General features: G+C 42.1%; 2 protein-coding genes across 3 annotated transcripts; one reads left to right on the forward strand and one right to left on the reverse strand.

The window, feature by feature from the left end:
* Nucleotides 1–1,296: 1,296 nt before the first annotated feature.
* acot11b (acyl-CoA thioesterase 11b) lies at nucleotides 1,297–12,892 on the reverse strand. Its single transcript, XM_061078809.1, has 16 exons — nucleotides 12,701–12,892; nucleotides 10,822–11,020; nucleotides 9,719–9,788; nucleotides 9,261–9,321; nucleotides 9,062–9,163; nucleotides 8,829–8,964; nucleotides 8,462–8,615; nucleotides 7,573–7,692; nucleotides 7,317–7,455; nucleotides 7,130–7,185; nucleotides 4,160–4,226; nucleotides 3,974–4,057; nucleotides 3,522–3,655; nucleotides 2,465–2,596; nucleotides 2,151–2,277; nucleotides 1,297–2,032 (listed from the first exon to the last, which is right to left on the reverse strand). Exons 2-16 carry the CDS (start codon nucleotides 11,009–11,011, stop codon nucleotides 1,889–1,891), a joined length of 1,716 nt encoding a protein of 571 aa, XP_060934792.1. The 5' UTR covers nucleotides 11,012–11,020; nucleotides 12,701–12,892; the 3' UTR covers nucleotides 1,297–1,888.
* Nucleotides 12,893–14,140: 1,248 nt separating this feature from the next.
* ssbp3b (single stranded DNA binding protein 3b) lies at nucleotides 14,141–26,589 on the forward strand. Of its 2 annotated transcripts, XM_061078810.1 has the most exons (18): nucleotides 14,141–14,288; nucleotides 14,971–15,043; nucleotides 15,149–15,210; nucleotides 15,322–15,406; nucleotides 20,751–20,840; nucleotides 22,437–22,511; nucleotides 22,751–22,813; nucleotides 22,907–22,970; nucleotides 23,074–23,147; nucleotides 23,337–23,401; nucleotides 23,494–23,542; nucleotides 23,807–23,842; nucleotides 23,972–24,026; nucleotides 24,342–24,406; nucleotides 25,593–25,671; nucleotides 25,811–25,839; nucleotides 25,938–26,039; nucleotides 26,265–26,589. In XM_061078810.1, exons 1-18 carry the CDS (start codon nucleotides 14,233–14,235, stop codon nucleotides 26,292–26,294), a joined length of 1,152 nt encoding a protein of 383 aa, XP_060934793.1. In that variant the 5' UTR covers nucleotides 14,141–14,232; the 3' UTR covers nucleotides 26,295–26,589. The 2 variants fall into 2 exon arrangements, with proteins under 2 accessions (XP_060934793.1, XP_060934795.1); XM_061078812.1 differs by lacking the exon at nucleotides 22,437–22,511.
* The last annotated feature ends 469 nt before the right edge of the window (nucleotides 26,590–27,058 follow it).

Consider the following 27,058-nt stretch of genomic DNA (forward strand, 5'->3'; position numbering starts at 1 on the left):
ATATGAAATATATATGAAACAAATCATTACATCATTGAGCTACATTCGCTGGGTTTCCATTTGCTCTAATTAGGTCACCACAGACATGACGTGCGCTGCTTTCTAGGACTTTGATCGGAGAGCAAGGGAGTGTACAGAGGCTCATTGTTAATTATTATTATTTTTAAATATACCCTTGCTCTAAAGATTTAATGTATTTATATTTTATTTTATTGTATTTTTTCTGGATTTCTTCCCCTATGTTCAATGTAAGAGAAAACATGTCAAATGGAGCCTTTTTAATTTTTTCTTTCATTTATGCTGTATTAGAATTCTGTATCTAAATGTAATCTTGCTCAGTGATAGTTTAAAAACTGTCAGTCACACAAGTCAGTCAATTCAGCCAGTGTCTTCAATATAATCGTGGACCTGTATGAAAACAACTGTGTAGAACAACAGCATTAAGGGTTTATGGGCCCTTAGTGTAATTCATGAAAGGTCATTCCATAAAAAATATTTTTAAGTCCACATATGTGGAACAAACTCGAAGAGAAGAGCTGAAGACTTTGATGTTTGCCACAGCCTTTCATAAATCAGAAAAGTATTTTTTACTCTACTTTTATTTCATATGATTTTATTTGTTTATCTTTTGTATTTAATTCATTTTAATTTCTTTAAATGCTTAGTTTTTGTACTTTCTAATGTTGCTGTTAATGTCTTTTATGTCTTATGTAAATCACTTTAAATTGCCATGCTGCTCAAATCTTCTATCGCTAAACATATTAACCTTGCCTTCAAGACAGGCATCAGGTTACTGACTGTGAGAATGTGACACATCAGACCCTTTGGATTCATTGATCAGGATCATTGATTACTGCCACATGTCCGTCTGTATTTCATAATTTATCTGAAGTTGGACAGAATACTATTATATGACTGCAATTACCTTACACTCTCCTTATTTGAATGTTCCCAAGAAGGAGTGTCAGCATAACAGGATGATGATCATCATTATCAGCACAATACATGGGAAGAAAGCACAGCTACAACTCTATCAGCCCCAGTTAGAGGCTAAGTCCCTGACTGGTTCACTGAGGACTCTGTTGTTCTCCTGCACCAGAGCTTGTGCACCTATTGCAACATAAAAAAAAGTCAGCGGGATACGACTGCAAGCTGAATGTGGTTTTTTTTGTTCATAAAAAAAAATGGTTGAGGAATGGTAAGAATGCAGGGGATAGGGAGTTGAAGAACAACACAAGAGATCAATGGGCATAATCCACTGGTCTAATGTGTTTGTTTCAGTTAAATCAAGACAGCTTGTCACGTGATACTTGGCCGTTTAATGTCTGCATATTATACAATCAGTGCAAGTACATTTATTCAAAACTACACATCGTAATCTCAAAATAAAATAGCATCAGAAAATGTACATCTTAGCATATATCTTAACATTCAATCACATAGTTTAGAAACTAGATTCAGTGAGGTAGAAGATAATCTACAGCAAAAGAAGCTGATTCAAATTTTTATATAAGTTTTATCCTCATGTTAGATTGTGTGAAGCCCGAACGTGTCAATAAAAACAAGATAGATAGATTAGTGGGATCATGTTAAATAACATAACTCTTTGTGCCAAAATATGATTCACTGGCCTATAAATGATATTGCACATATAGTTTTCCATAATATATTCACTCTGATAAAACTTTTAAAAAACTGAGAGAGGCTCGAAACATTGTGCGCGGTTTAAAAAAAATACAGAAACCACAAATCTATTGCTGAGAAGAGGGAGAGCCACAAATACATTCAACTACGGCATCTTTAAGAGCACAGCACCTCATCAGCAGAGGTCTAACGGGAGGAGAGACGATCCCGTTCCCTCATACTGATGTCGTTGTGCTGTTGTGGGTCAGTGAGCAGCCGGGCTGTCCTTGTTGGCCTCTAGGAAGCGGCTGCAGGAGGAAAAAGTGCTGGAAAAGCTGGACGAGAGGCCAACGATGTCAGTGGAAATGTACGGGAGGACACCCGGTGTGGCCTGGTTGTAGTAGGTGATCTGAAACAGAGAACATTGGTGGGACGGTAAACCTTTGCTTTTCTCTTGAGTTACAGTGCTGCAGTGTGCTGATTGCAGCAATGCGAGCTGAACTGAGTGACCCTCTCGTTTGGCCAACCTTGGTGGTAGAGCTGGAATCGTCCCAGATTGAGAAGCCAGCGCAGAGCACCTCTCCCCGGGTGTAGTCGTGAGTGGGTGGGTGAGTCGGCAGAGTGACAGACCGCAGAGCGATCAAATATGGGTCCCTGAGAGTGGCGGGGGGGATGGGAACAGCATGAGACTTTATTAAAGAACAAGTGCAGGGGTAATAATGTGAAAGCACAAATATAAGAGGTGATGGTAGAGAAAATCAAGACAAAGTAGAGCAGTGAAGTGACAAATAAAAAGTGAGGAGTCATTTCTAAGAGTTTATCATGTAATAGAATACTACACCTGGCATCACATGGTTTCCTCCTGGATGCCAGTAAGATGAAGTCCGTCCCTTTGGCCCCTTTGCCAACTGACGGAGTAGCGACTCGATACAGAGTGTCCTCCTCGTCCACCTGGTTGATCAGCTCACACTCCCTGCAGAGGACACACAGCATCAGCAGTGAGCTGCACGTCTCACACACACTCCTCACAGTCACCAAAGACAAGTAAGTGATTCAGTAATTGCATTCATACAAACAATCTGTTTCATGGTTGCTGTTTTCTACTGGTAAAGCAGGGCCGTCTCTGGACATTTTGGTTCTCTCTACTTGAGACGCCTACTGGCATCTGAGTCAGATTTTTCTCACCTGAATAAATACAATTCAAGCAATTGTATAACATTTATTTCAAATATTATTGAGCTTCTTTTCGGTGTCTTGGCATCTTGTGTCAGCGAGTCTTTCCATGCACATTTATCCCACTTATGTATTATCATGGTTTCGATCAAATTCAGGATATGACACAGAATGTAAACAGATTTTTCATATCTATAACATTATCAGGTTGTTGTTCATCTATGGCTGTAATGCCTCCTCATCACAGATCATCTAGAATGTTAGCAGGGAGAAGCAGGTGTTATCTACAGGAGACGTTCACTAACGGCTGTCCTTATACTATATGTTGTTTAAATCGAATTGTTTGTAATTATTTGATATAATAGATGATATCCTGCCATCAAAACTTTAACTAAAAGCATCAACGTGTATATGAATCCATTGCTGAATGTCGTCCTTCCCTTTTCTGTTGAGTTTGCTACAAACTACAATGGCCACAAGCTATTTGAGGAAATTGTTGGGCCTTTTTTAACTGTAACTATATATTTCTGAGCAGTTTTTAACTAAGTAAGTTTTCAGTAGAAACCCATGGACCTGGGGATGAGAGCCACATGATGGTTTTGGGCCTTTTTATACGCTTTGTTGAATAACACCCGACTTCTTTCAGGCTCATTCTGCTGTTGAAGCGACTTAAAGTTTCTCTGTGTCCAATGATGCAAAATGTCAAATATGTGCATGTTACTGACTCGTAGTGTCGATCCCACTCTTTCCTCCTCCTCAGGTCTGATAAGAGGTGGAACGTCTGCTCTGCTGCAACGTTGACGTGCATCTCCACCTTGAAACACAGCGTTTGATTTTCCTCCAGTGTGTACAGTCTGACCTAAGGAATAAAGCACATCCACAACAAGGAGTCAGTGTCTAGGATATTATTCAGATTTTAAAAGTGCACAGTTTGAGCCTGGTGTTACAATGAGACAATAAATGTGGTAAATGTGCATCTTTTGAGAATTACGTTTTTCAGGTCTTTATCTGCTTCAGGCAAAGTTTCCAGACTTTTTCTGATTTATTCCACAATTTAATTAAAACTATTTTGAGCACAGCCTCTGGTCCAAAACAACACAGATCAGAATTCATGGTGGAATCTCTGAAACCATTCAATAAGCAGCAACCTGAACAGATGTACAAACAAAACACTGACCTTATTTTTCTCCGACGTCAAAACCCAGTTGTTTCTGGTGGCCATTAGTTTCAGTGCTGATACATTGTTGTAGCTCAGGTATATCTGAAAAATCAAATGCCTGTCTGAAGTCATATTTTACAGTGGCTATGTCTGAACAGGTTTACTGAACATCTGGGTCCCTGTTTTCCAGATATTACTGGTTACCTGGTTGCTTGGATCCCAGGGCACAGACAAGGGCACTTCAGTTTGCTTGCAGGAGATAATGTATTTCCTGCAAACATGAAGGGCAGCAATGAAATACAAAACCTGGTTTTCATACAGAGGGAAAAGAATAAAGACCAACAACGTGACCAATATCAACCTTTTCATTCTAGTTCTGCTTTGACTCCACACAAAATGTTGTTATGAAATAGTGGAATACAGGTTATACTGGAGGCGAGGGTTTAACAGTTGAACAATGAACTTATTATGACTCTGCACCAGAGTGTGCTCAGCTGTGATGTGCTGCTCTGCCAAGTCATGTGCTGCTGCTGGGGGGTGTACACAATGGATTCTGTTGCACGACACTGGACAAACTAGGCCCCAGTGACAATGCTTCTATAACACTTGTACTACCTTAACTGCATTTATATACCATAGTAGTTTTTGACAATTATTTTTTCATGTATTTTTGGTGCTTTCGTGAGTACTTTACTTTGGGATGTGCTATTGGTGTAAGCACATTGGTGTGCTTTATTTGAAGGTGTATTTAAAAAAAAAAAAAAAATATATATATATATATATATATATATATATATATATATATATATATATATATATATATATAAAAGATTAATTGAGAAATAACAGTAACCAAGTAATAACAAGGGGAAATTACTATTGATTATTATAAAGGGGGTACTACATTATTTGGATGATTTTTATATTACTAAGTTTCCTATTTGCTCCTTACAATAGCGTTTTGGAGATTGATTGAAGACTTAAGGTAACTAAAACATAAAATAAAAATGTTTCTTTACATAGAGTTTTAATATAAGACAGCTGAGACTGAAGCTAGAGGAGACAGAAAAAGTAAGTCAGGCCAGAAAAGTAAATCTTACATTTCAGGCAGATAGGAAGGCATTGGGAATGTTGTTAGAAGAATTGCATCAAAGGGACAGAAGACACACGCTGGCAGGGACAGATAACACCTCACGAGTGTCTCAGTGTCTCAAAATGCAGGTTCCCGACCTCGATTCTTCTCCGCAGAGTAGACGACAACCAGAACAACACCAGGCTCCACCAGAAGTGGATGTTCCACAGGCAGGAACCCAGTCTCCACAACAACCTTTTCCAGCTAATAACATTCCAGACACGAAACTCCTCTCTTCACCTCGCACCAGACAAGCGGGCAATATGGACTGGGACAGGATCCAGCCCAAATCGTGAATTGTCGAAGTGACCTGATGTTGCCAGCTCGTTAAAACGTACAGGCATCAAGTGGGACTCAGGAAGAGCTTAATAAAAGCACCTGCAGTTCATGCGAAGAAGAAGAAGAAAAGATAGACTGATCTGCATAAAGCCTCACTGACAATGTTCACAGGTACATCGCGGATGCAAAGGAAGAGGATTTCAAGGAAGGAGGGGAGACGCATGTGGAATGATGATCTGGACTTTTGTTTTCTCTGTGGAGAGAAGGGACATTGGGCAACACAAAAAAGTTGTCTGAAGAAACAGCAACTTTACAAAGCTGATTGAACCGAGGCGGAGATGGAGGAGAGGGAGGAACCAGCAACTTTGAACAGAGAACGAGGCTGTGAAGGTGAATGCACCACACCAACACAAACACTTATCACAGAAGTAAAAGATCCTTTAGAAAAGAAAGACAAACTACAGTACTTATAGAAACATATGTTAAGTATCCAACACACACACTCACAGTGCTAGGGAAAGAGATTACATTCCTTGTAGTCTTAGGAACAACACATTCATTCATCAAGAGCGATATGTTTGACACGCATCCTAAAATGAGCAAATTATTTGTTAGAGCTGTGTTAGATTCAGGAAGCACCATGGTTGAAAATTCACGACTCCCTTAATATGAGATGATATTATAATATAATATAATATGAGGCATCACGGAAAAATTCAAGTGTTCATTTTTTGCTACCCTCATGTTGTCGTATTTATATGATGGAAAGAGATGTAATGTGAACAACATATCTGTGTAGTAACAATAAGCTAAGTTTGTTCCTTCAGATCAGACAACGTTGCAGAATCAAGACTTTGAACTATTTGTGGATGGAAAAGCATCTCGCAATTCAGACACAGGAGCAAATCAAGTTGGTTTCTCTGTGGTAACAACACATGATACAAGCACTCCCTGCTTCTCCGTCTGCACAAGCAGCAAAGCTCACTGCTCTCATTAAGCATGCACATTGACTGAAGGGAAAAGGGTCAATATCTACATAGACAGTACATATGCATGTGGTGTAGTACATAATTTTGTGCATTCTCTTAAGTTAATAAATGACAAAAAGGCGGGAAATGTATTGGAAAAATTAACTGACTTTATGACCTGAGCTGTTTTATGGTCCGATTGTTTATGACTTGAAACCTGACATAGCCCTTTGCCACTTGTTTACCACTACAGGAAGGAGTGTATGTCTGTTTATCTCCTTAGGAGACACATGTGAATCAGCTGTTAAGGTTTAGATTCCTCTCCTTCCCACGCCTACTGAACCAGTCTGGATTGGTTCAGAGAGACGGCCCTTAGTCCTCCTATATAAGATCTGTGCATCTGACTGTTCTCTACCTTCACTCTGAGATCCTTAGGACTCTCGGTGTGTTGATCCTTTCTGCAGAAAGCCCCTTATTAAATACACGCAGATAACTTTGGTGTTTCCATCCTCTTGTATTTCCAGATTTCAATCACAGTACTGGAGGGATTATTTCTTCTCCATAAAATGTCAGTTTTATTTATCATCCATATAGTTCTAACAATCCATCTACCTTAATTACCTTATCTTTTTCAGGAACTGTCTTTGTTTTAAAAGATAGAAAAACATTTTTGCATTTAAGCCAAATGTTAGACTGACCAAATTTGACATTTATAGTAAAGCAATGTAAACCTTGTAGAATATCCATCGCATTCTAAAAAGAGCAAGAAGTCATGGTTTCCATTGACATGCTAACCTATCGAGCCGAATCTTCTTTCTTGCTATGGCTTCTTGATAACGCCTTTTTCCATCCTGTGAAACACGCAAGAACAAATAACAGAGGTCACATCACACGGTTGCTTATTATGTGAACTTTTCCTGTTTTAGCTCTACACAGTCCTACATACATGACTTTCTATTAAAGACGGCAACAAAATACTCACCACAGGCTCGGGCCGTATGCGGGGCAGCGTGCGTGGTTTCCTGTCACTGTCCAGCACCTCAAAGGTCATGAAAGCACTATTTATATGACGCAGAGGATCTCCGCCCTTGTAGGCCTCAGCACACACTCCCACCTCCATGCTAGAGCACATGCAGGCATACACATACACACAGATGTACAAGAAAAACACATGGTAAATGGGTTGAAAGTCATCGGCTATTTGTGTGATAAGAATCTGTCATTATGTGGAGACTGACCTGTGCTTGAAGCTGTTGTTTACAATGGCTTTCAGCACCAGCCGGTCACCGATGTGGGACGGGCCACGAAAATGGAACATGTCAATGGTCCTCAAGGTTGGGTGTGCGTTACACAAGCGACTAGATCAATATAGAGGGAAACAATTATGGTCGTACAGATGAATGCCTACGTGAAAATGCAGAAAATACAGTATTCTGTTCCTGACTTATGATGTTAAATAATGGCCAGAAAAGTTAAACAGAACATTCTGATTTCAGGGTGAAGATGACTTTTAACCTTTTGGATATAAAATAAGATTTGAGAGATTAAAGTGTGTCTGATTGAGCATCATCTTTATCAAACTTCATGAGATATATCGTGTTCACAAGAACGCAATGAACGAACATAAAGCTTTTGGCCACGGCTGTTGTTGGAAGGAAGGAATAAAAATGGAAAGGTTTTGGTTCTTTGTCTCCTTTGACCTGATTACAAACATGCTCCTTGAAAACTAGGAATTAAATGAATCATTTTAAGTATATCTGTTGGAGATGCATTCATTTGATAAGGGTGAGAAGATATTCCACTTTTATCAATGTTGTAAAGATGAAGCTAAATACAGAAGCCTGCTTTGACTCCATAACAAAACCTAACACACCTTTCAGGACTTCTAAAGCTCACTTAAAGATGGTGGTTGGGCATTGTTTGGGATTTTTCTGGGTGCAGTGAGTCTCTGGTGGTTTAGGGAAAAAATCAAACATGAGCCAAGACACTGGAATTCAGTGCTCCTGGTTAAGGATGTAGTGTAACGTGCTAATTCATGAGCTTCAGAGGAGCTGGGAAGAGGAATTTGTTTGCATGGGTTTCTAGTATTTGAGTTTTTACAAGTTTTTGTAAATACTGGGTCCATACCATGCTGCAATCGTAGCCACGTTCTCCATCCAGGCCATGATCTGGCCTCCGAATGTGCTGACTTGATGATTGGCGTGTGGCGGTAAGACCAGCTCTACACTCTCCACTCGTGTCCGCTCAGCTGGCACGGCGTTCTGGTACTCCTGGCATTCTCCTGGTGAGAGAACACAAAACAGGGAGCTGTGATCATTTGGTCATGTGATCATGATGGTTTTAAATGGTGCAGACGTCTGGCATATAGTGCTACGTTATAGTAAGCTCTTGTGTGTGTGTGTGTGTGTGTGTGTGTGTGTGTGTGTGTGTGTGTGTGTGTGTGTGTGTGTGTGTGTGTGTGTGTGTGTGTGTGTTTGTGTGTGTGTGTGTGTACCCAGTTGAGCTGTGCTGCTGCTCAGTAGATCTGTAATGATCTCAGCATGGATGAGCCTCATCCTCCTCCTTTCTGCTGCCAGGCTGTACTCCATCTGCTCCATTTGTGTGCGGGGAACCACCTGCTTCAGTTGTACCTGTTAACAAACACGCACATACACACACACATCAAATCCAGGAGATACTGAACACACATTAGAAGAATGCATTTGGGTCCATATTTTGGCCTCTTACCTTTCCAGCTTCGGTTCGTCTGGCAACGAATGTGCCGCATGCATGACAAACCTTCCACTGCCTGTCAGTGTAAAGGTCTTCACAAGTCACCAGAATGCCAACCTGAGAAGAAAAGAATCACCACATTCGTTACATTTTTCAAAAAGTTCAACATATTGTATGTTCGTTATCCTGAAACCAAAACACTAGGTCCACCAACCTCCATACTGGACGTGAAGGCCCTGTTGACCTTTGCGATGATGTTGACGACCTTTCCCACCCTGGAGTGGACACAAACAGATTCTTCTCTTTACTATCAACACGTAGCATTGATTACACTGCAAACACAGTGTGAAAGCTTCGTGCAGAGAGACGTCACGTTCAGTCATAAAAACATTGATTGTAACATAATGCTGCCCGTCACTGCCAAAAAACATGGCCGAATCAAAAATCAGTAGTTAACATTATTTAAGAGTAAAGGATCAATTTATAAGATTAATATTTGAAATAATGAATTTAATTAACACATAGGTGGTCTTTACAAAAACTGTGAAACTTGACCAACATTCCCACATTCCTTTGTCCTCCCCCTCAGTGCGTGCAATGGTTTCTGTGTCTACGACCCATTCTCAGTTGGAGATACACCTTGTCAGAGCAGCACTGAGGTTAATACCTTACCCAATGGTGTGTTCAAAATGGATGTCGTCCACAGAGGCGGTGATACAGACACAGCCTGCATGTCTCTCAGCTGGAAGAGGAGAGCAGATTTTACATAAATGCTATGAGACAAGCACAAAGCAAAAGAGCATCTGCAGGTTGGACCTCAGACATGGAGGAATTTATATGAATTTCATTCATCACTCATCCCTAGAGATTTTCTTTGCTGTGTCCATTATCATAATTAGAAAGCTGATCATGTGTGAGTGGAGCTTAAAAATCAATTCTTGACCTCGAGCAGCTGTTTTCCCAAAAATGTTAATTCTCACATTGTGTCTAAAACATTTTTGTGGGATGTTGTAAAAACATCTGTAAAGAAAGGCAAGACAAAGTCAGTATCTGAATCTACCTGCACCAAGGCCCAATAAATCTTCACATAACAGGTTCATTCTTTTATATAGAATTATGGAAAAAAACAGAAGTGGTATGAAGTTACGTTTACATTGTCATTTGTCTTTTCCTCTGTCTATTAGCAGGCCTATGCAAAAACTGCCGAACCTGATTTATTGAAACTTGGCAGAAGGGTTTGGGTATGGCCCATTAACTTTTGGGTTCAATCAAGGGGGAGAATCCAGGGATTTTCTCAAATTTTCTGTAGAATAGAAAAATATGGAGATATGTACTCCACCAAGGTCAAGTGCCCTTCTAGTTTGTCAGAAATTTGAAAAAGTTATTTACGAAAGTGATAAAAGCTCGCGGATCTGCCCCTTAATCCCCATTACACCTAAACTTCATTGGTTCTTCTCAGCCTCATCCATCCCTCTACCAAGTTTGGTGTAAATCACTTGGTGGATGAAAACATAACCTCTTTGGTGGAGGTAAAGATTCAAATGAATTATCAGCTATAATAACCTTATCACATTTATCAATATATCTCTCGCTCTATGAGAGATATATGTCTATAACACATGTTCCATGCAGTGAAGCTAAGATGTGAGAAAAACACAGTTTCTAAATAATAATTTAGCTTTTCATAAGTACTGTATTCATCAGCATTTGTTTTGCGAGTTGTGAGGTCCTACATCCTGACAACTAGGATTGCATTGCTACAGCTGTGTTCCTACCAGATAAACAGGCCGTGGAGTCCATCCACTTCAGCAGCTGTCCGGCGCTGAGCTCCCCACAGTGGTTTGCGTGGCAGGGCATCACGATCTGACTCATCTTCACTTCCGTGGGGTTTCTGTAAACCTCCCCACTCTCCTGGATGAAGAGAGAGTCCAGCACCAAGTTGACCTCCTCCCCCTCTGACGCCATATCTCACAACTATACAGGAAAGTGGGTTTCAGCAGAACCAAGACACTTATTTATCTCTGTGATTAATTTTCTCTCTAACCAAATGTTACAGATCTCTGAGTCAAACATCAACAAAACTGTTGCCTCAACAACAATGTTTATCACATATGACTGGAACCGGAAAATCAACCAATATGAGCCTTTCACAGACATTTCATTAATATGCTTGTCAAAATTATTTGGCAGCATAAATAATGCAGAATTAGTTTATTTCTCAATTCAAGTTCTATATATGGTATTTGGTTGTATTTGTGTTTTCTGTTTATTTGTACAAATATGTAATAAAGTTTAAGGGTAAACTGTAAAATGATGAGCCTCAAATTACATTTCTTTGTCATGAGAGTTTGATGATGACATCTTAGGAATCACTGCCATTTAAAAAAATATATATTTATGGCTGATATATGTGCATCAGAAGTTTTTTACTCACATCTGACATATCGGTCCGGTCTAATCAGAACATGCATCTATTCCTCACTCTTACAATGACTGGCAAGTCTTTTAATACCTTAAACTAGACAGCTTCTTGTTGTTTGCTGCTTTCAAAATCCAAGAGGAAAAAAAAAGCAGCCTCAGTTTGTGCACTGATCCTTAAAATCTGAAACATGGCTGAAGCTGAAACCACCTGCTCCATGTTTAATTCTGCAAACTTCTCCAGAGAACTCAAACCTGATTTTTAGAATACAGACCAAGTTTAAAAAACTAAAAAGGTTTATCTTCTACCACCATGTGATACACAACAAAAAAATATTTAAAAAAATGTTAAATTAAGTTATCAAATTCAACAAATAGGGCCTACCTGTTCCAATATTAAAATAAAACATCATTTGAGAGAGAAGATGAGTGTTGATTAAACTCAAATCAGACTGACATTCACTCTGTTCATTTTCACCTTGTGGTTAAAGGGTCTGAAACTCAAAACTTAAAGTATTGAGCCAGAAGCATCTTGATTATAAATCACATATTTGTAATGTGGACGCCCACAGATTTAGACTTCTAAATCTGAAAACTGCACAGTCAGTGTGAACCAGTGCTGCAACACGGGACGCTTTAAATAATCTGCACCTCAGTCTGTGGTTTGAGGCATTGCTTCACATTTCTCCCCCAGGATAAGGGGGAAATGTATAAATGCCTATACTTACAGCCTTAGGGTATGTCATGGCACTGCCCCTCTACTATGAATAGTTCCGCTCTACACACACACACACACACACACACACACACACACACACACACACACACACACACACACACACACACACACACACACACACACACACACACACACACACACACACACACACACACACACACACACACACACACACACACACACACACACACACACACACACACACACACACACACACACACACACACACACACACACACACACACACACACTGTTTAACATGACAGTCACTTCTGCTCCAGTGGGACACACATGCGGTCAGTGGTCACCTGTCTTTCTTCTTATCCAGCCAGTGACCTTTAAATTTGACGTCAGTACATAACAACCCCCAAAACGAGCTACTGCTGCAACTCCAATCTCCCAGAATAAGAAAAATAACATGCAGCATTAAAGATTGTTATTTACTCAACAAAACGAATGAAAGGCAAACTTCAAATACACCAGTTACAAGCACTTACCAGAGTAAAGAGTCCACCCAGAGTCTGGAAGTGTCAGAGAAACGTCAGCAACCAAATACTAAACTGGTTGAGAGCTGCACACGAGACTGAAGCTCTCCACATTTCAGCTGTTCCTCATCAACACTGCTTTACACGCACACACAACCACACACATACACACACAACCACACACACACAGAGCGGCTTTAGTGAAGTATTTCACCACTGTCTGGTGGGAGGGACGGGGAGAGAGAGAGAGAGGGAGGGCGAGAGACCATTCCATGTACAGGTCTCTGTTACGTACGTGTTTTTAAGGTGGATCTGAAATCACCTCATACTTGGGGTTTCTATTTAATGTATCGTCGTCATCGGTGAGGCACAATATGTAACCGTGGACCATCTTATTGTTATGTGTGTTACATACAAGTACATATATTAAATAAACGCTTTATTTGTTTTCTTTACTTTGTTGTAATGTGTGGGCACATTCTTAAATGTATTCCATGCTCTTGGTACATTTGGAAAGTTAATTAAAGCCACTTATCTACCTAATCCTCAGGTCAAACCATAGACTGTACGTGTGTGAGACCGATTTGAAACTCCCAAATAGACAAGACAAAATTATAATATATGTAGTTATACGTATATAATATAATTAATTATTACTGAATATATATTAAATATAAATATTAAATAATATATTAAAACAAATTAATGATGGTCAAATAAATAAAAAATGTCACGTCCACACAACTGATAAAAAGAAGAGAAAACTCTTTTTGGACCTCAACATTTTTGAGATAGTGGATGTAATTTTGTATATTTAGATATTTGTGAGATCCCTTTTATTCATATTGTTTGACACACACACACACACACACACACACACACACACACACACACACACACACGTACAATGTATCCTTACAAACTGTTGTGATTTTAATTGTTGTATTTGTTAAACAGTAAGACAAAACAAAAATAAACATAAAATAGTCTGGTGTTAACCTCACATGAACAGACACCTTCCATAAATACAAATCCAGGAACATAATCAATATCCACAACAACAACTTGTACAAACACAAAAAGGACAACATAAAAACACTCACAAAAAGACTGACAAAACACACACACACACCAGAAAAACAGCCTTGTACAACCACATTTATTTATTTGATACTAAATAATTTCTCCAGCTGTATAGACAAGAGACAAACACGATGAGATGACCTGAATGGTGACATGACCCAGGTCAGAAACCAGTGCTCAGTGGGTATTTCTTCATCCAACGAAGCTCACTAACACACACATCGCAGCTGGGAACGTCACAGGAACGCGAGGCAGACCTTAAGACGAACAGCGCGCTCTCATTGGCTGCCGGCCGCGTCCGTCAGGCCCCGGTCCCGCCTCTTCCCCCTCCGGCCCAGGCTCGGTTGACTCTCCGGGATTGGAGTCGTGTGCGGTTGCAGTGCGAGAGAGGGTCGCGATGATCTGACAGATGAAATCGCGAAAATAAAGCTCGAGCAGGCGGCGTCCTCCCTCACTCAGCCATGTTCCCCAAAGGCAAAGGCTCCCCGGTGCCCTCGGACGGCCAGGCGAGAGAAAAGTAAGCTCCCAGCCGGGTTTTGTTGCGTGTTTCCCCGCCGCGGTGAGATGCTGCCGCCCGCTCTCTGTTGTTCGCTGGACGGGCGATTTCCTGCTGCCGTCCCTGGAATTGAATGAACCGCCTTGTCTGCTCGCCATTCCTGCTCCGAGTCGTGTTCCTGCCGCCGTCGCCTCCTCGCTCCGCCGCCCCACACACCGGTGCTTCTCCACAGTTCCAACCCGCGGTGGTGTTGGTATTTTCTGCGGGGTTTCGTCGCTCGACAGCCCGGGGAGGAGACAACAATAACAGCGCAGTTACATTGTTTTCTGTGTTTGCTGCGCTCCCGTCTTATTTCCCTGAGCCCATCAGTGGCACCAGGACACTGTAGTTCACACACACACAGGGCTGCTGCAGCTGGGGTTTAATATCTCACATCACCATTTTAAAAGCGAGCTGCTGCCTCCACACTTTCTCCTCCACACTCTCATTGTTGTGGATCTTCACCAGGCTTGGCTTGGTTTGCTCAGTCCCCATTTCATTTTTTTGGCAAAGGGCTATTTGGCAGCCATTGTTCAGAGGGCCTGTACCAGACTCCAGTCACTCAATGTGCCAGTAGAGAATTCAACGTGATGTTCCTCCATTTATGTTTTAGGGTTTGATTGTTTTAAAATCTAAATTGTAATTTTTTTTTTCCCCCACACAGGTTGGCTCTTTACGTCTATGAGTATTTGCTACACATTGGAGCACAGAAGTCGGCACAGACCTTTTTATCAGAGGTATGTGGCATTTAATCTCACCATGTTTTATATTTGAACAATTAACACTACATGTGGTCTTTGGCTATAATATAATTTTTTTTTAATTATCAACCCTTTTCCCAGATTCGATGGGAGAAAAACATAACACTTGGAGAACCCCCTGGATTCCTACATTCCTGGTGGTGGTAAGTGATCACATTGTTGTCTCCCTGTAAATATGTCCAGAGGTTGTTTGGGTGCCTTGTTTTTTTTTTAATGTGTGTGTGTCTGTGCTTCATGACCTGTCTTGTCCACAGTGTATTCTGGGACTTGTATTGTGCCGCACCAGAGAGGAGAGAGACATGTGACCACTCCAGCGAAGCAAAAGCCTTCCATGATTACGTGAGTATGGTGCTTACATGGGAACTGTTGCTGCGCATATTGTTCTGTCCTCTGCCCGAAGAAGACAACAACTTGGCCAGGCCCAGAAGTGCTTTAAATGTAAATAACCCGGCTTCGGATCAGGTTTTGCAATGAGTCCCAGAAAAAAAAATTTGGGGTGGAAGCTATCGGAGCAAAGTAATCATCATCAGTTTGTCAACACTTCAGACCTTACAACATCTCTCACATCCTCCTTCAAGAGTGATACAGCTGCCAGACTTCAGGACATCGTGATTCCCTTTAGGCTTCAAGTATTATCATGACTCGGTCTGATTTCTGCTTTTTATATTCATAATCTTAAATGTTTTGCACATTATTTTGGTGATGTAAGTCATTCACCATTTCCCACAGCAGCTCTTCGTAGCTGTGTCCAACTCCCTAATGCAATATTTGACAGTATGTTTTTTTTTTTTCTTCCCCTGAATTTATGATCGGTCATCTCGCCCCGCTGGTGGGTCCAACGATGCGCCCAACAATGAGCTTTATTGGCTTCTGGGAAAATGATGCTGATGTCAGCGTGTCCTGAGTCAGACCCGTCGAGTGCTTTTCCCCTTATCCACACTGTGCTCAAGCACCCTGCCTCATTTGTGAGGAGCAAAACAGAACCAGCCGTTTGTTCTGCACAACTTTCCCAGACTTGGTGATACACGCGGATCTCTGACGTCCTGCAAGTTATGGAGGATTTGCATCTCGCTAATTGTGCTGTTTCCTGCTTCCAGTCACCTGCCCGTCGGTAGCTTAGTCTGTTCCCATTCTTGTGTTTCTGCAGCCATATCTGAAAAGATAATTCTGTTTCCCATGTGAATACAAAAATTCAATTTGTGCTTTGCTGCATCAGCACAGCCAAGATGGACATTAGAGGTTAAGTAGTCCCCTCCGGCCGTCTGATACACAGACCAGTTCTTGATGTGTCGGACAGGAAAGGGTTAAAATGGAGATGTTGGTCCTGCTCTTGGCAGATAGGGTTGTCAGGGTAACAGGCCTCCTGATCTGGCAGGTGACCTGGGAGCCAGGAGAGAGGCTACAACGTGGCTCTGCCCTTTTCAATAACCACATTCCTAATTATTCTAACTCAAACAGACAAAGAGAGGAGTGCATTTTGTTCGAAAAACCAGCCGTTCTTCACTCAGCCTGCTTCACGACAATTGACTGCAATGTCTTGGCCTTTGTTTTAGTTGTTTGCTTGTTATTTGTATTATGCAATGGGCGATTGTAGTTTTGACTGTCGAATGCGAGAAAGTCAGACCGATTCAAGCCGACTGCATCTGTGTTGAAATCATGTTTCCATATTTGAATTATGGATTAATGTGGTGTCAAAATCATCTCGTTTTAGGCAAAGGTGTAAGATTGATGGAGGAAACATCCTCAGATTCATTTTGAAAGCATGAACAGCACAAAATAAGCTGTTACATCTCAGCCCGTGGTGTGACTGAAACCATTTTCATAACATTGGAAACATTAAGCAATTGATTGATGAGGGAACCAGTCTTGATAGTGTGCTGCTGTGGTGTGGAGCTTTGAGAGTTTCTGTGCGGTTGTCTCTCCCCGACATCTTGTGGTTACCCTTTGCTCTGATGTTGGTTTCTCCTTGTGTTCATTTGTGGATGCTGGGAGGTCAGAGAAGTGTGTGTATGTGTGTGGACAGTACTAGTCCTTGGACCCTTGCCTTTGTCTAGGTGTGGGGGAGGTGAGCGCTGCTCTGTTAGCCGGCAGCGCTCGTAAAGCCCCGGTGTATTCACGATGGGTCTGACGAACGCTCCCCGAGGGGCCCCGTCGCCATGGCGTCGGCGGCTGATTGATGGCTGTCACGGAGCTAAGGGGCAGATTGGAAAAAAAGGAAAAGGGGAGTGGCACTGTGGCATAGCACACACCAACACCATGGAGGAGCTGAGGGAATTAAAGGGGAGGGGGGTTGGGGAGGAAGAGGAGAGTAAGGGACCTGCTAAAAGTAACTAGAGAGAGAGGGAGAACGAGAGCATCCAGTGAGGATCTGGAGCGGGTTTTATGATGTTGATTGATGGTTAAACATTTACAAGCTAAACATAAGGGCTGGTTTCTTTTGAGCTTCGGTTCCAGTGGAAGAAGTGAGGCTGTTGAGAGCATGCTGGGTCAGGAGCCGGCAGTTGGGTGGTCTCTCTCTCTCTCTCTCTGCTGCAGCTCGGCCTCTTTCATTCTCTTTTACATCTTCCATTGTTTCGTCCTTATTTTTCTTAATTCTCTGTTATTTTTTTCCTTTCACATTTTACCTCCGTCAACCTCCTGGTCATCCCATGGTCACCCTCACCCTCTCTTCCCCTTTAACCCCCTCCCCCCCTCTCCTCTTTGCTCCCCCCCTCTCTTTGTTTTTATAAAGGCAGCACAAGCACATCCGCCGCCACTCTGGCCTTTTGTAACCTCCTTCAGTGATTCAAGGATTCAGGGAAAGATTTGTTTGGCTGGAGTAGCCTGCGTGCGTCTAAGAACACACGTGTACATGCTGAATCATTATGGGTTGGGGGGGAGGAGGGGGTGGTGGTCTGTCTTAAGGAAGGTCCCCTGGGAAGTTGTAAGGACAAGAGCTCCATAGCCTGAGGCCAGGCTCAGACATCTGTCCTTTTCCTGTACCAGAGAGTCTGTGGTGAGACGTGGCTCGTTGAGACCAGAAGCAGCATCGGGCTGTTTGGGACAGTCCAGCAAGCGCAGCTGTGAGCTGCCTTCCATAGAAAAGATAAAGATCTAACATAAAATGTCTGGGAACCCATCATGCTCATTGTTTCTCAGTCTAGCAATCTGTTTCTGTCTTCTACAGCGCAAAGTAGCTTGTGACATTGTTTTTACTTTGTAGCCAATGCAGTTTGTTATTATTTTTTTTTATTACAGCAGCGTTTACATCATTATTTTTTTTCAGGACTCATTCCGGGAATAGGCTACTTAAGGGTAGAAGAATAAAACTAGCAAAAACTAGTTTCCCTAAGCGGCCAGACAGTGTGACTGGATGAGAGTTTACCTCTCTCCTGTGAAAGGAGCCATAAACTGTGGATCTGTATCTCCTGTTAGATCATGATAGACAGACATCTGCTTACAATTACTGTGCAGCAGCAGTCACTCTCAGGTTAAGATGCGCTTCTCTTTATAAAACAGTAACATTTCTCAGTGTAAAGCCGTTTTCAGACATGACCTGCGGGTGAAGTCCGGAGTTTACCCAGAGTTTGCCTTTCACACAGGCACGATGCAGCTGGAGGTTTTCTGCAGAGACTGGAGTTGGAGTTGGAGTAGCCCGACACCGGTGTCAGCTCTTATCACCACAAACTCTCTTGAAATCTCTGTCAGAGTCTTCTTTGTGCGTGCTACTGCTTTTTCACTGGGAGATATTTGTTTTCTATTAGTGTTTTAAATTTTTGCGTCTGTTGCATGTTAGAAGCATTATCAACCTACCCACCCGCTTATGGTGAATTCAACGTAGAATCCCCTGCCGTGTTCTCACACTGAACGAAATCGTGAAAAAATATTACATATGTGTATGAACCCTTGGACACAGCTTCATCACTGTGTCTGTACATCTGATATGTTTCTGTGGTTAACACGCGCTAGTGGTTAGCTAGTGTGTCTGTGTACCTGTCAGGTCGTGCAGGTGTGATGCTGTAATAGCTGGATTGTTTCTCGCATGGTGGGTTCTTGACTTCACCCTTGTTTATCTTGCATTTGGACAACATGTCTGGGCAGTTTAATTCTCGCAAAACAGGTTGTGTTTTATGTGATATGCAGATGGTATTCAGCTGATGTCTAGGGAACACTCCCAACATGCTGCTGATTTCAACACTAGATTAAATGCCCAAAAGATCATTTAATGATACTGTGACCTAAAAGAGGCAGACATTCAAATTTGTATTATCCTTCTTCCGTGGAGAGTTATTCCATACTTTTAAAGTAAAAGCGTGGGGTCAATAGAGTTAAACATCTTAACGGATGATAAAAGAGTTTATTGTCATACGCACAACAATAACATTAAGCAGTTGTTGGCAATGAAATGCTTGAGTCACAGGCTCTCTTCTAGCAATGCTCAGAATATTACAGCAATTTTTTTTTTGAATCAAATTGATATAAAATAGAATATAAAAAAATACATATATATGTCTAAAAAATATATATACACCAAAAGAAAACCAATAGTGCAAATTATTACAATCTAATTAAATGGTTGATAGTGGTTCTGTATAGTCTACACAATGCTCACCTGCTCTGTAGGAGTAAAAACAGCAGTATTTAAAAGGGGTGAGTGACTGGTCAAGATGGGTAATTCAAAACCCACGTTTTCTTACACATTTTTATCAAGTGGATGTTTACATCAAAACTCAGATGATAGGGATATTCTCTCGCGGAAATCTCACTGCACCTCTTACCTAGTAAAGGAAGGAGGATTTATATTCTCTGTCTCTGTGTCCCGGTGGTGAGGCCTGATGAGACGTGACTTCTCCCTGTGGCCTCACTTCTCCCCCTGCTGAGGTATTTCACAGTGGCCCTGCAGTGGCAGCCTGAGCAGATATAATTAGAGAAGGTGCAGTCAATACCAGGGCTATTGAGCAGTGATGTCTGTAGAGCTGTGGGGCGCTGGACAGAGACCAAGAGTGCTTTTGTGCGCATGTGTGTAGGTGCTGGTACATTTATCGTTCGTAGGTAAACAGGCAATTATTACCGTATCTACATTAAAGTGTGTGTGTGTGTGAGACACATGGTTTGTCAAATGGGATCGGAGGAGCTTCTCTCCGTCTGCAGCCACTCTCTGTGAGCTAAACCCCACAGCTCTGAAGACATTAGCTCATCTCAGATTGCTGCAGCTACAGGGAAGAAAAACTCAGTCAATTAGGAGCGTGTGACCGAAGCAAATGGCACATTAGTGAATTAGGGCTGCGGTTTGAGCAGGAAATCGGCCCAGCGAGCCCCTTCTGTGCAGCAGCACTTTGGAGCCACTGACTTAGTGAATCCCACTTGATCCTTATCTGACCCACTGGTTCTTGGATCAGCACGGCTCAGAAGCCTCAGTCAGGATCCTATTGATACCCCTTTCATAGAGGAGACCGACAAATGATGTGGATCTGCTCAGTGTGTGTTCTTACTCCTTTTGTTCTGGGTTAGTCCACAGGGGAATTGGTTTCCTCACGTGTACTCCTCTTGAGTCCAGCTGTGTCAGGCATCTCAGTCGAGAGAGTACCAAAAAAACGTCTAACAACAGACTCCCGTTCCTGTATTCCTATTGGACTTGTGTTGTGCAGCACAGTTAGAGTTGGAGTTGTAATGTTTTTGTTTTTTTACTGATTTTCCATTCTAGAGTGCAGCAGCAGCCCCTAGTCCTGTGATGGGAGGGATGCCCCCTGGTGAGGGCATGCCAGGAGGACCCATGCCACCTGGCTTTTTCCAGGTCAGTCCAGATCTACACTGATCCTGTTACCATTTGGAACACTTTCACACTTTTACTATTACTATCTACAATTACAAACTCATATATCCCGAAGGCTAATTAAAATACAACCCTAAATTCTAAGCATTGTTTAAAAATAATGTCCTAAATCCTGAGGGTTATTCTGAGCTGACAGAATTGCAAACGGTTATAAAAGCTTGAATTTCTCAGCCTCTGAAGCAGATATATACGTAAAGTAAAAAAAATTGATAGCTGAAACGTTTGGCTTTCATTGTCAACCATTGCCTTTTGCCCAAACTTTAAATGTTTTTTAAAAAAACAACAAAGGTAGCAAACTCGCCGAGCTCCCCCCTTCTTCCTCCTCAAAGATGTCTCCTAGCGACTGCGTCTTGGTCAGCAGGGACATCCTGTGGGTCTGAATCTTCATCTTTGTTGTTTTCATTGTTGTTGTCTTCAATGAAACACTGCTGTAATCTGCTTCAATATTGCTCCCCTTGCTTAGATCACCAGCCATTGTCTGAAACGCAAGTATTTCAGCAAATCTTGAAGTCTAAAATTTATCATCTGAATTATGTTAATGTTCTATTTCCTTAGTGGCACTTCAGCAGATCTGTAAAATATAGTCCGGGTTTTTGTATATACTCTGGAGCTGTAGGTCTCCGAGTTGGTCTCTGCACTGGTCTGCGTCTTGTTTTCTTCCCCTCCGCTCAGTGAACCGATAGTAAACATCACCATAGACGTTTTGTCTGCTCGGGCCCTCCAGTCCTGTAAAACAGGCAGGCGTGGCCATTTTCCCTAATGGAGAAATCGAAAGGTGCAGCACCTACAGTAAATCAATATGTCATGAGGATAAACTCTTTGGCAGGCAACTGTGTGGAACTACCTCTGAGAAGCGACATAAAATTCCAACGTTGTTCTGCCTTTGCTCAACCACTCCTCTCCTTACGTGTTCTGACCTTGAAGCAACACAGCTCGGACTCATTATGAGATCATGCTAAAATTCGGGAAAGACATTTTCACGCATATGAACACATTCACACACACACTCTTGTACTTTCTGTACCAGCATCTAGGAGGAGGTTCAATTAGACCCCTCTCACTCTCAGATCAGCAACATTAGCGACACAGTGCCGGTGTTTAGTGTTGTTATGAAGCTAATTGCATAGATCTTAATTGATGCTGTTAATTCAGGAAAATTAGCACTGATAACATGCTGCATGCAGCAGGCTTCATGATGTCTTGACTGACAGGCAAAAGAGCACACATCCTCTCCATCGCTCTGTCTCTTTCCTCTCATTCAAGGCCAAGTCATTTGCTTGCTCTTCTCTGCTCTTACTCTCTCCTCCTCTCTCTCCGTGTTTGCTACATGAAACCGAGCGTCTTATTTTTTTGTACATTGTTTTTTGTGGCAAAACTTTGGTTCTTGCACTTCGACTGTCCTCTGCCCCGCAGTAACCCTGCTTCTCTCTCTGCTTCTCCTTTTGTCACTTCTGTTTCTTACTCCTCCTTTGTCTTATTCGTCCCATCCTCCCCCCTCTCTCTCGTTCCCCTTGTCTGTTTTCCTCCTTGGCCTCTTCATTTTATGCAATGCCACAGGGTCCTCCTGGTCCCCAGGGCTCTCCTCACCCTCAGCCTCCTCCCCCTAACAGTATGATGGGACCTCACAGTCAGGTAACGCTCCCTCTCCCTCTTTCTCTCTCTTGTTCTCTGTTTTTTGCTGTCTGCAGTCATTTGGGAACGCTGGTTCTCAGCACTGACGCTCCATGCTTTGGCATCCGTCCCAGCTTGATGCTTTACGCTGCTGTCGATATTCACGAAAAATATGCTATTGAGAAATTAGAGTAAAACTAAATTTTTGGAGATGTACATGTCTGCTGGATTTTAACGTAGTGATTGTGTTTTTGTTCTAGTCCTTTATGTCGCCACGCTTTGCTGGCGGCCCAAGAGGTCCACCCATTCGTATGGCCAACCAGGTAATGCACATCCACAAACACGTACACACACACACACACACCTTGTATTTAAAACTCAAGTTTCATTGAATCTTTGTGATTTATCCCCTTCAGCCGCCAGGTGGAGGACCAGGTCCTCATCCCATGCTGCCTAACATGGACCCCACACGACCACAAGGTGTGACATTGTGCTCTTTTTCTCTTTAACTGCTCCCCACATATGAAGCAAAGATATTACTTCATGACTTCTACCTTCACATAAAATATCTTTTCTCCCCCAGGCCATCCTAGCTTGGGGCCAATGCAGCGAATGAGCGGCCCTCGAGGCATGGGACCCATGGGTCCTGGTCCTCAGGTAGGCTACTTGGCCCACATTTATCACCATGTTGAAAAACCATTAATAGCCATCTTTACTTGATTGGTTCTCTGGCCCTTTTTTTCAATTAAAAAGAGTAGTTGATTGCAAGGAGTTTTCTTATATTTCTGTATCATGTTGTTTAATGTCTTAGAAATGTCATTTTCATGATATTTGTTGTCTTTTCAGAACTTTGGTGGTGGAATGAGGCCTCCACACAACTCCATGGGTCCTGGAATGCCAGTAGTCAACATGTGAGTCTTCTTTCTTATTAAATAGATGTTTCCCTTGTATTTCAACCTAAATGCATGATCTTACTAAGGCTGCTTTTGGTCTTACTATGTAGGGGCCCGGGAACTGGTCGGCCATGGCCCAATCCCAACAATGCCAACTCTGTGAGTACTAATGCACAGACACGAACACACGCACCCAGAGACATGGTGGTTCGGATTGCAGCCTCTACTCTCAGAGTGGTGGAGGTCTAATGTTTTCCGAGGGTCTAGTCTGGGATGTAATTGTAGTATTAAGTGTCACGTTTCCACAGACATTTGGACAGACAGCCATAATGGTGTTAGGATGATCAAATGATGACATTTTGACGTGTAGAAAACGGCTCGCCCGCCCATTTCTGGTCTGTAATGTTTGTTTTTTGGTTTCAGATGCCTTATTCATCACCCTCTCCTGGTGCATATGGGGTGAGCACACATTTTGATGTATTTGCTCCCGCATACTACCAAAATTATTTTAATATGCAAATAAAAAGTTTGATTGTTTTAAATATACATTTGTCAAATATGTTGATATTTCATATTGCTTCTCCAAAGGGGGCATCTGGGGGAGGAGGACCTCCTGGAACTCCCATCATGCCCAGCCCTGCAGGTTAGTGCTGCCCTGACCCAAGTTGTTATGCACTGGACTTTGCAGATCCTCCATATTCTCTCCGCACCGTGTGTGATCGCAAAGATGTAAAATAAAACTAATATCTTCCGGTTAAAAAGTGCTGACACGCATCTAAAAGATACATGAATGTGTCATGAGAGCTTGTGGTGATAAGAGCCGACACCAGTATCTGTATGTTGTCAAGTAAATTGTGTGATCTATGCAGAGGATTTTACCCGCAGGTCATGTGTGAAAATGGCTTTACTGTCATGCTCTATCCAGGATCATTTATATGTATGATTATGTTATTTCCAGACTCTAACAACTCTGGTGACAATTTGTACACCATGATCAACACTGGACCCGGCAACCGAAATAATGTAAGTGCGTTTTGAAACTATTTCTAAAACTATTCACGGTCTATATATGTACGTTTGACTGAATCCACATTATTTCAGCTACATATTTGGGATAGTTAGTTTCTCTGTCGTACAGTGGCTGAAAAAGTTCGATACCACTTACTGAGTTGACTACGAGTTCCACTGGTACAGTTGGCACCAATTTAACCCACATTTTCAGAATTTGTCTTTTTTGCTAACAACTACACATAAAACCCCCTTTACACAAAGCCCTCAACCACATTTCTGTGTTTTCTGGGTCAAGAAAACTGTTCTCAGGGTCACACCTGTGAATGGAATGAGGGTCACTTAGTAAACAAAGGGTTTGAAGGAGGACAACAGTAAAGTGGCTGAGGCATGCACTGCGTTATGAGCTCCGCTGGTTGTTAAGAAAAACTTCCACCAATAGCCAAACACCTGACCTCTCAATGTCGGTGCCATCTCCATAAACCGCTTTGTGTAATGGCAGCATGCAGCTGGTGGAGAGTGGGGGTTTCCAATTTCTGGTCTGCACGTCCATGTTGTTGGGCAAATACATTTTTTATTCTCTTTGGCAATCATTTGAACTGGAAATTGCAACCTGAGGCTGGCATACTGCTGGCAAGAAAGAAAACAGGAAAATGTCCTATTCAACCAGGGACAGAAGAGATTTTGGTTGAAACCAAAAAAAAATTACCTGTAGTACTAGTTCTATTTGTTTGTGATTGGATACTGTAGGAAGGTCAGTCGGGCTTTTGAATCTGAAATGATCGGTACCCCGTCGAAACAGTCTGCTTATGAAACCACATTTAAATTCATTAGATCTGCACAAGCACACACACAAATTTAAGTCGAAACATGTCCTTTTTCCCATCAAGATCCAGGAATCACACTCAGAAATTAAAGAAAATGTGTATGATTATTTCTCCACCCACACCAAAATTGAATGAGTTCTTCCTTGGGTCATAACCCACCCCTTCATAACAAATGAATGTAAATCTGTTAAGTAGTATTTGCATAATCTGCTAAAATACGTAAATATAACCTCCTTGGTGGATATAATGATAATTAAATGCATAACTTCATAGAAACTGTGCTGCAGGCGCGTTATTTCGGACTGTCCAGCTGTATGTGTGAACTGCTGTGAAGATGTGATAAGTGAAGCCACGGCGTCTTGTTTCTCCTTCAGTTCCCCATGGGCCCTGGCTCTGACGGACCCCTGGGAGCCATGGCTGGGATGGAACCACACCACATGAACGGATCACTAGGTAACACACAACACACACACACATCATACATCCACTGACACAACGTCAAAAGAGTGTGGCTGCATTCTTCTGTATTAAATGAGTAAACTTTTATTTAGTATGTCAGAACACAAACATTGTTTTTCATGTTAATTCTCAGGCTCTGGTGATATGGATGGAATGAACAAGGTAAATATTGTTAAGAATCTTTGTTTTAAAACTTAATCCGGGGAAAAAAAGATACATTTTCTACATTTGCTAAAATGTTGCTCACCCTTTGTTTCCAGAATTCTCCAAACAATTTAAGTGGCATTAGTAATCCTCCCGGGACCCCAAGGGATGATGGAGAGATGAGTGGAAACTTCCTCCACTCCTTTCAGAGTGAGAACGTGAGTCTCTTCTCTTCTTTCCCATTCCTCTCCTCAGCTCTATCACCCTTGAACTGTGGGTGACTGTAGTACTTTGATGGAGCCAGAGGTGGAGCACTGTTGACCGCACAGTGACGCCGCAGTCACAGCGGATTAACATCACTGACTGCAGCCGCACTGTGGAGAGTAAACTGTGTGTTTGTCCAGGGTAAAGATGTTTTAATCCTCTTCTCTGTGCCCCTGCAGTACTCTCCAACCATGACGATGAGCGTGTGACCCCCTCCTCCGCCCCAACCCAACATTATTTGCCATCATTCCGAGGATCTGAACTCACTATAGGACACAGCCAAACACAGCAGCACCGAATCAGGGACGGGCGCCACTTTGGTTCCACCCTAGACGCCTGAATGCTGATCGGAGAAATCAAAAAAAAAAATCAACAACGGCTGGCAACTACTGCTCCTTGCTCAAAAATGAAGGACAAATTTCTCCCATTTATCACAACCCACCAAGTGTGACAAAACCAGCTACTGAAATGCATTCATGACACGTTTTACGTTTTCCGCAGAGCCCCCCCCCCCCCCCCGTATTCCCTCTAAGTCCCCTCAGAGCAAAGAGGAAAGAAATTGTTGAAGTTTACCTCTTGTACTTTTTAATCATTGCTTTGTGGTGCAAGATGTGCAGGAAATATCTCCGCTTTTTGTCACTTAAAAACACTGGAGAGTGTGCATATGCATTGTGTGCTTGGAAAGTCTTCGTCTTGTCATTTTACTTATCGCCATGCATACTGTGTCACGAACGTCGGTTGACACAGGACTAGAGAATTTGCCTTTTACTCTGTGGCCACCTGTCTGAATTATGTACTACTCTTCCCGAAACGCCCACTCTTCTATTTAAAGAGGTTTTTAAAGGGGGGGAAAGATGTGAAAGAAAGAATTCTGGCTTTTATTGTGACAACCTTTCATGGTATGAACGTGCTCAGATGGTTCTACAATGTCGATTTTCAGTCTGTTACTGTTGACGGCGACACGTCCCTGCAC

Source organism: Limanda limanda, chromosome 9 (genome assembly GCF_963576545.1).
Source record: "Limanda limanda chromosome 9, fLimLim1.1, whole genome shotgun sequence".
Classification (NCBI taxonomy): Eukaryota; Metazoa; Chordata; class Actinopteri; order Pleuronectiformes; family Pleuronectidae; genus Limanda; species Limanda limanda.

Bases quoted from the DNA above. Each gene is read 5' to 3' on its own strand.
- acot11b (XM_061078809.1), bottom strand. From the start codon at position 11,011: ATGGCGTCAGAGGGGGAGGAGGTCAACTTGGTGCTGGACTCTCTCTTC. The intron at 7,693-8,461 runs GTATGGACCCAG...ATATTGATCTAG, and splicing joins GTGGCTACGATTGCAGCATG to TCGCTTGTGTAACGCACACC. The intron at 4,058-4,159 runs GTAACCAGTAAT...TTGATTTTTCAG, and splicing joins CCTGGGATCCAAGCAACCAG to ATATACCTGAGCTACAACAA.
- ssbp3b (XM_061078810.1), top strand. From the start codon at position 14,233: ATGTTCCCCAAAGGCAAAGGCTCCCCGGTGCCCTCGGACGGCCAGGCG. The intron at 22,814-22,906 runs GTAATGCACATC...TATCCCCTTCAG, and splicing joins CCATTCGTATGGCCAACCAG to CCGCCAGGTGGAGGACCAGG. The intron at 23,402-23,493 runs GTGAGTCTTCTT...CTTACTATGTAG, and splicing joins GGAATGCCAGTAGTCAACAT to GGGCCCGGGAACTGGTCGGC.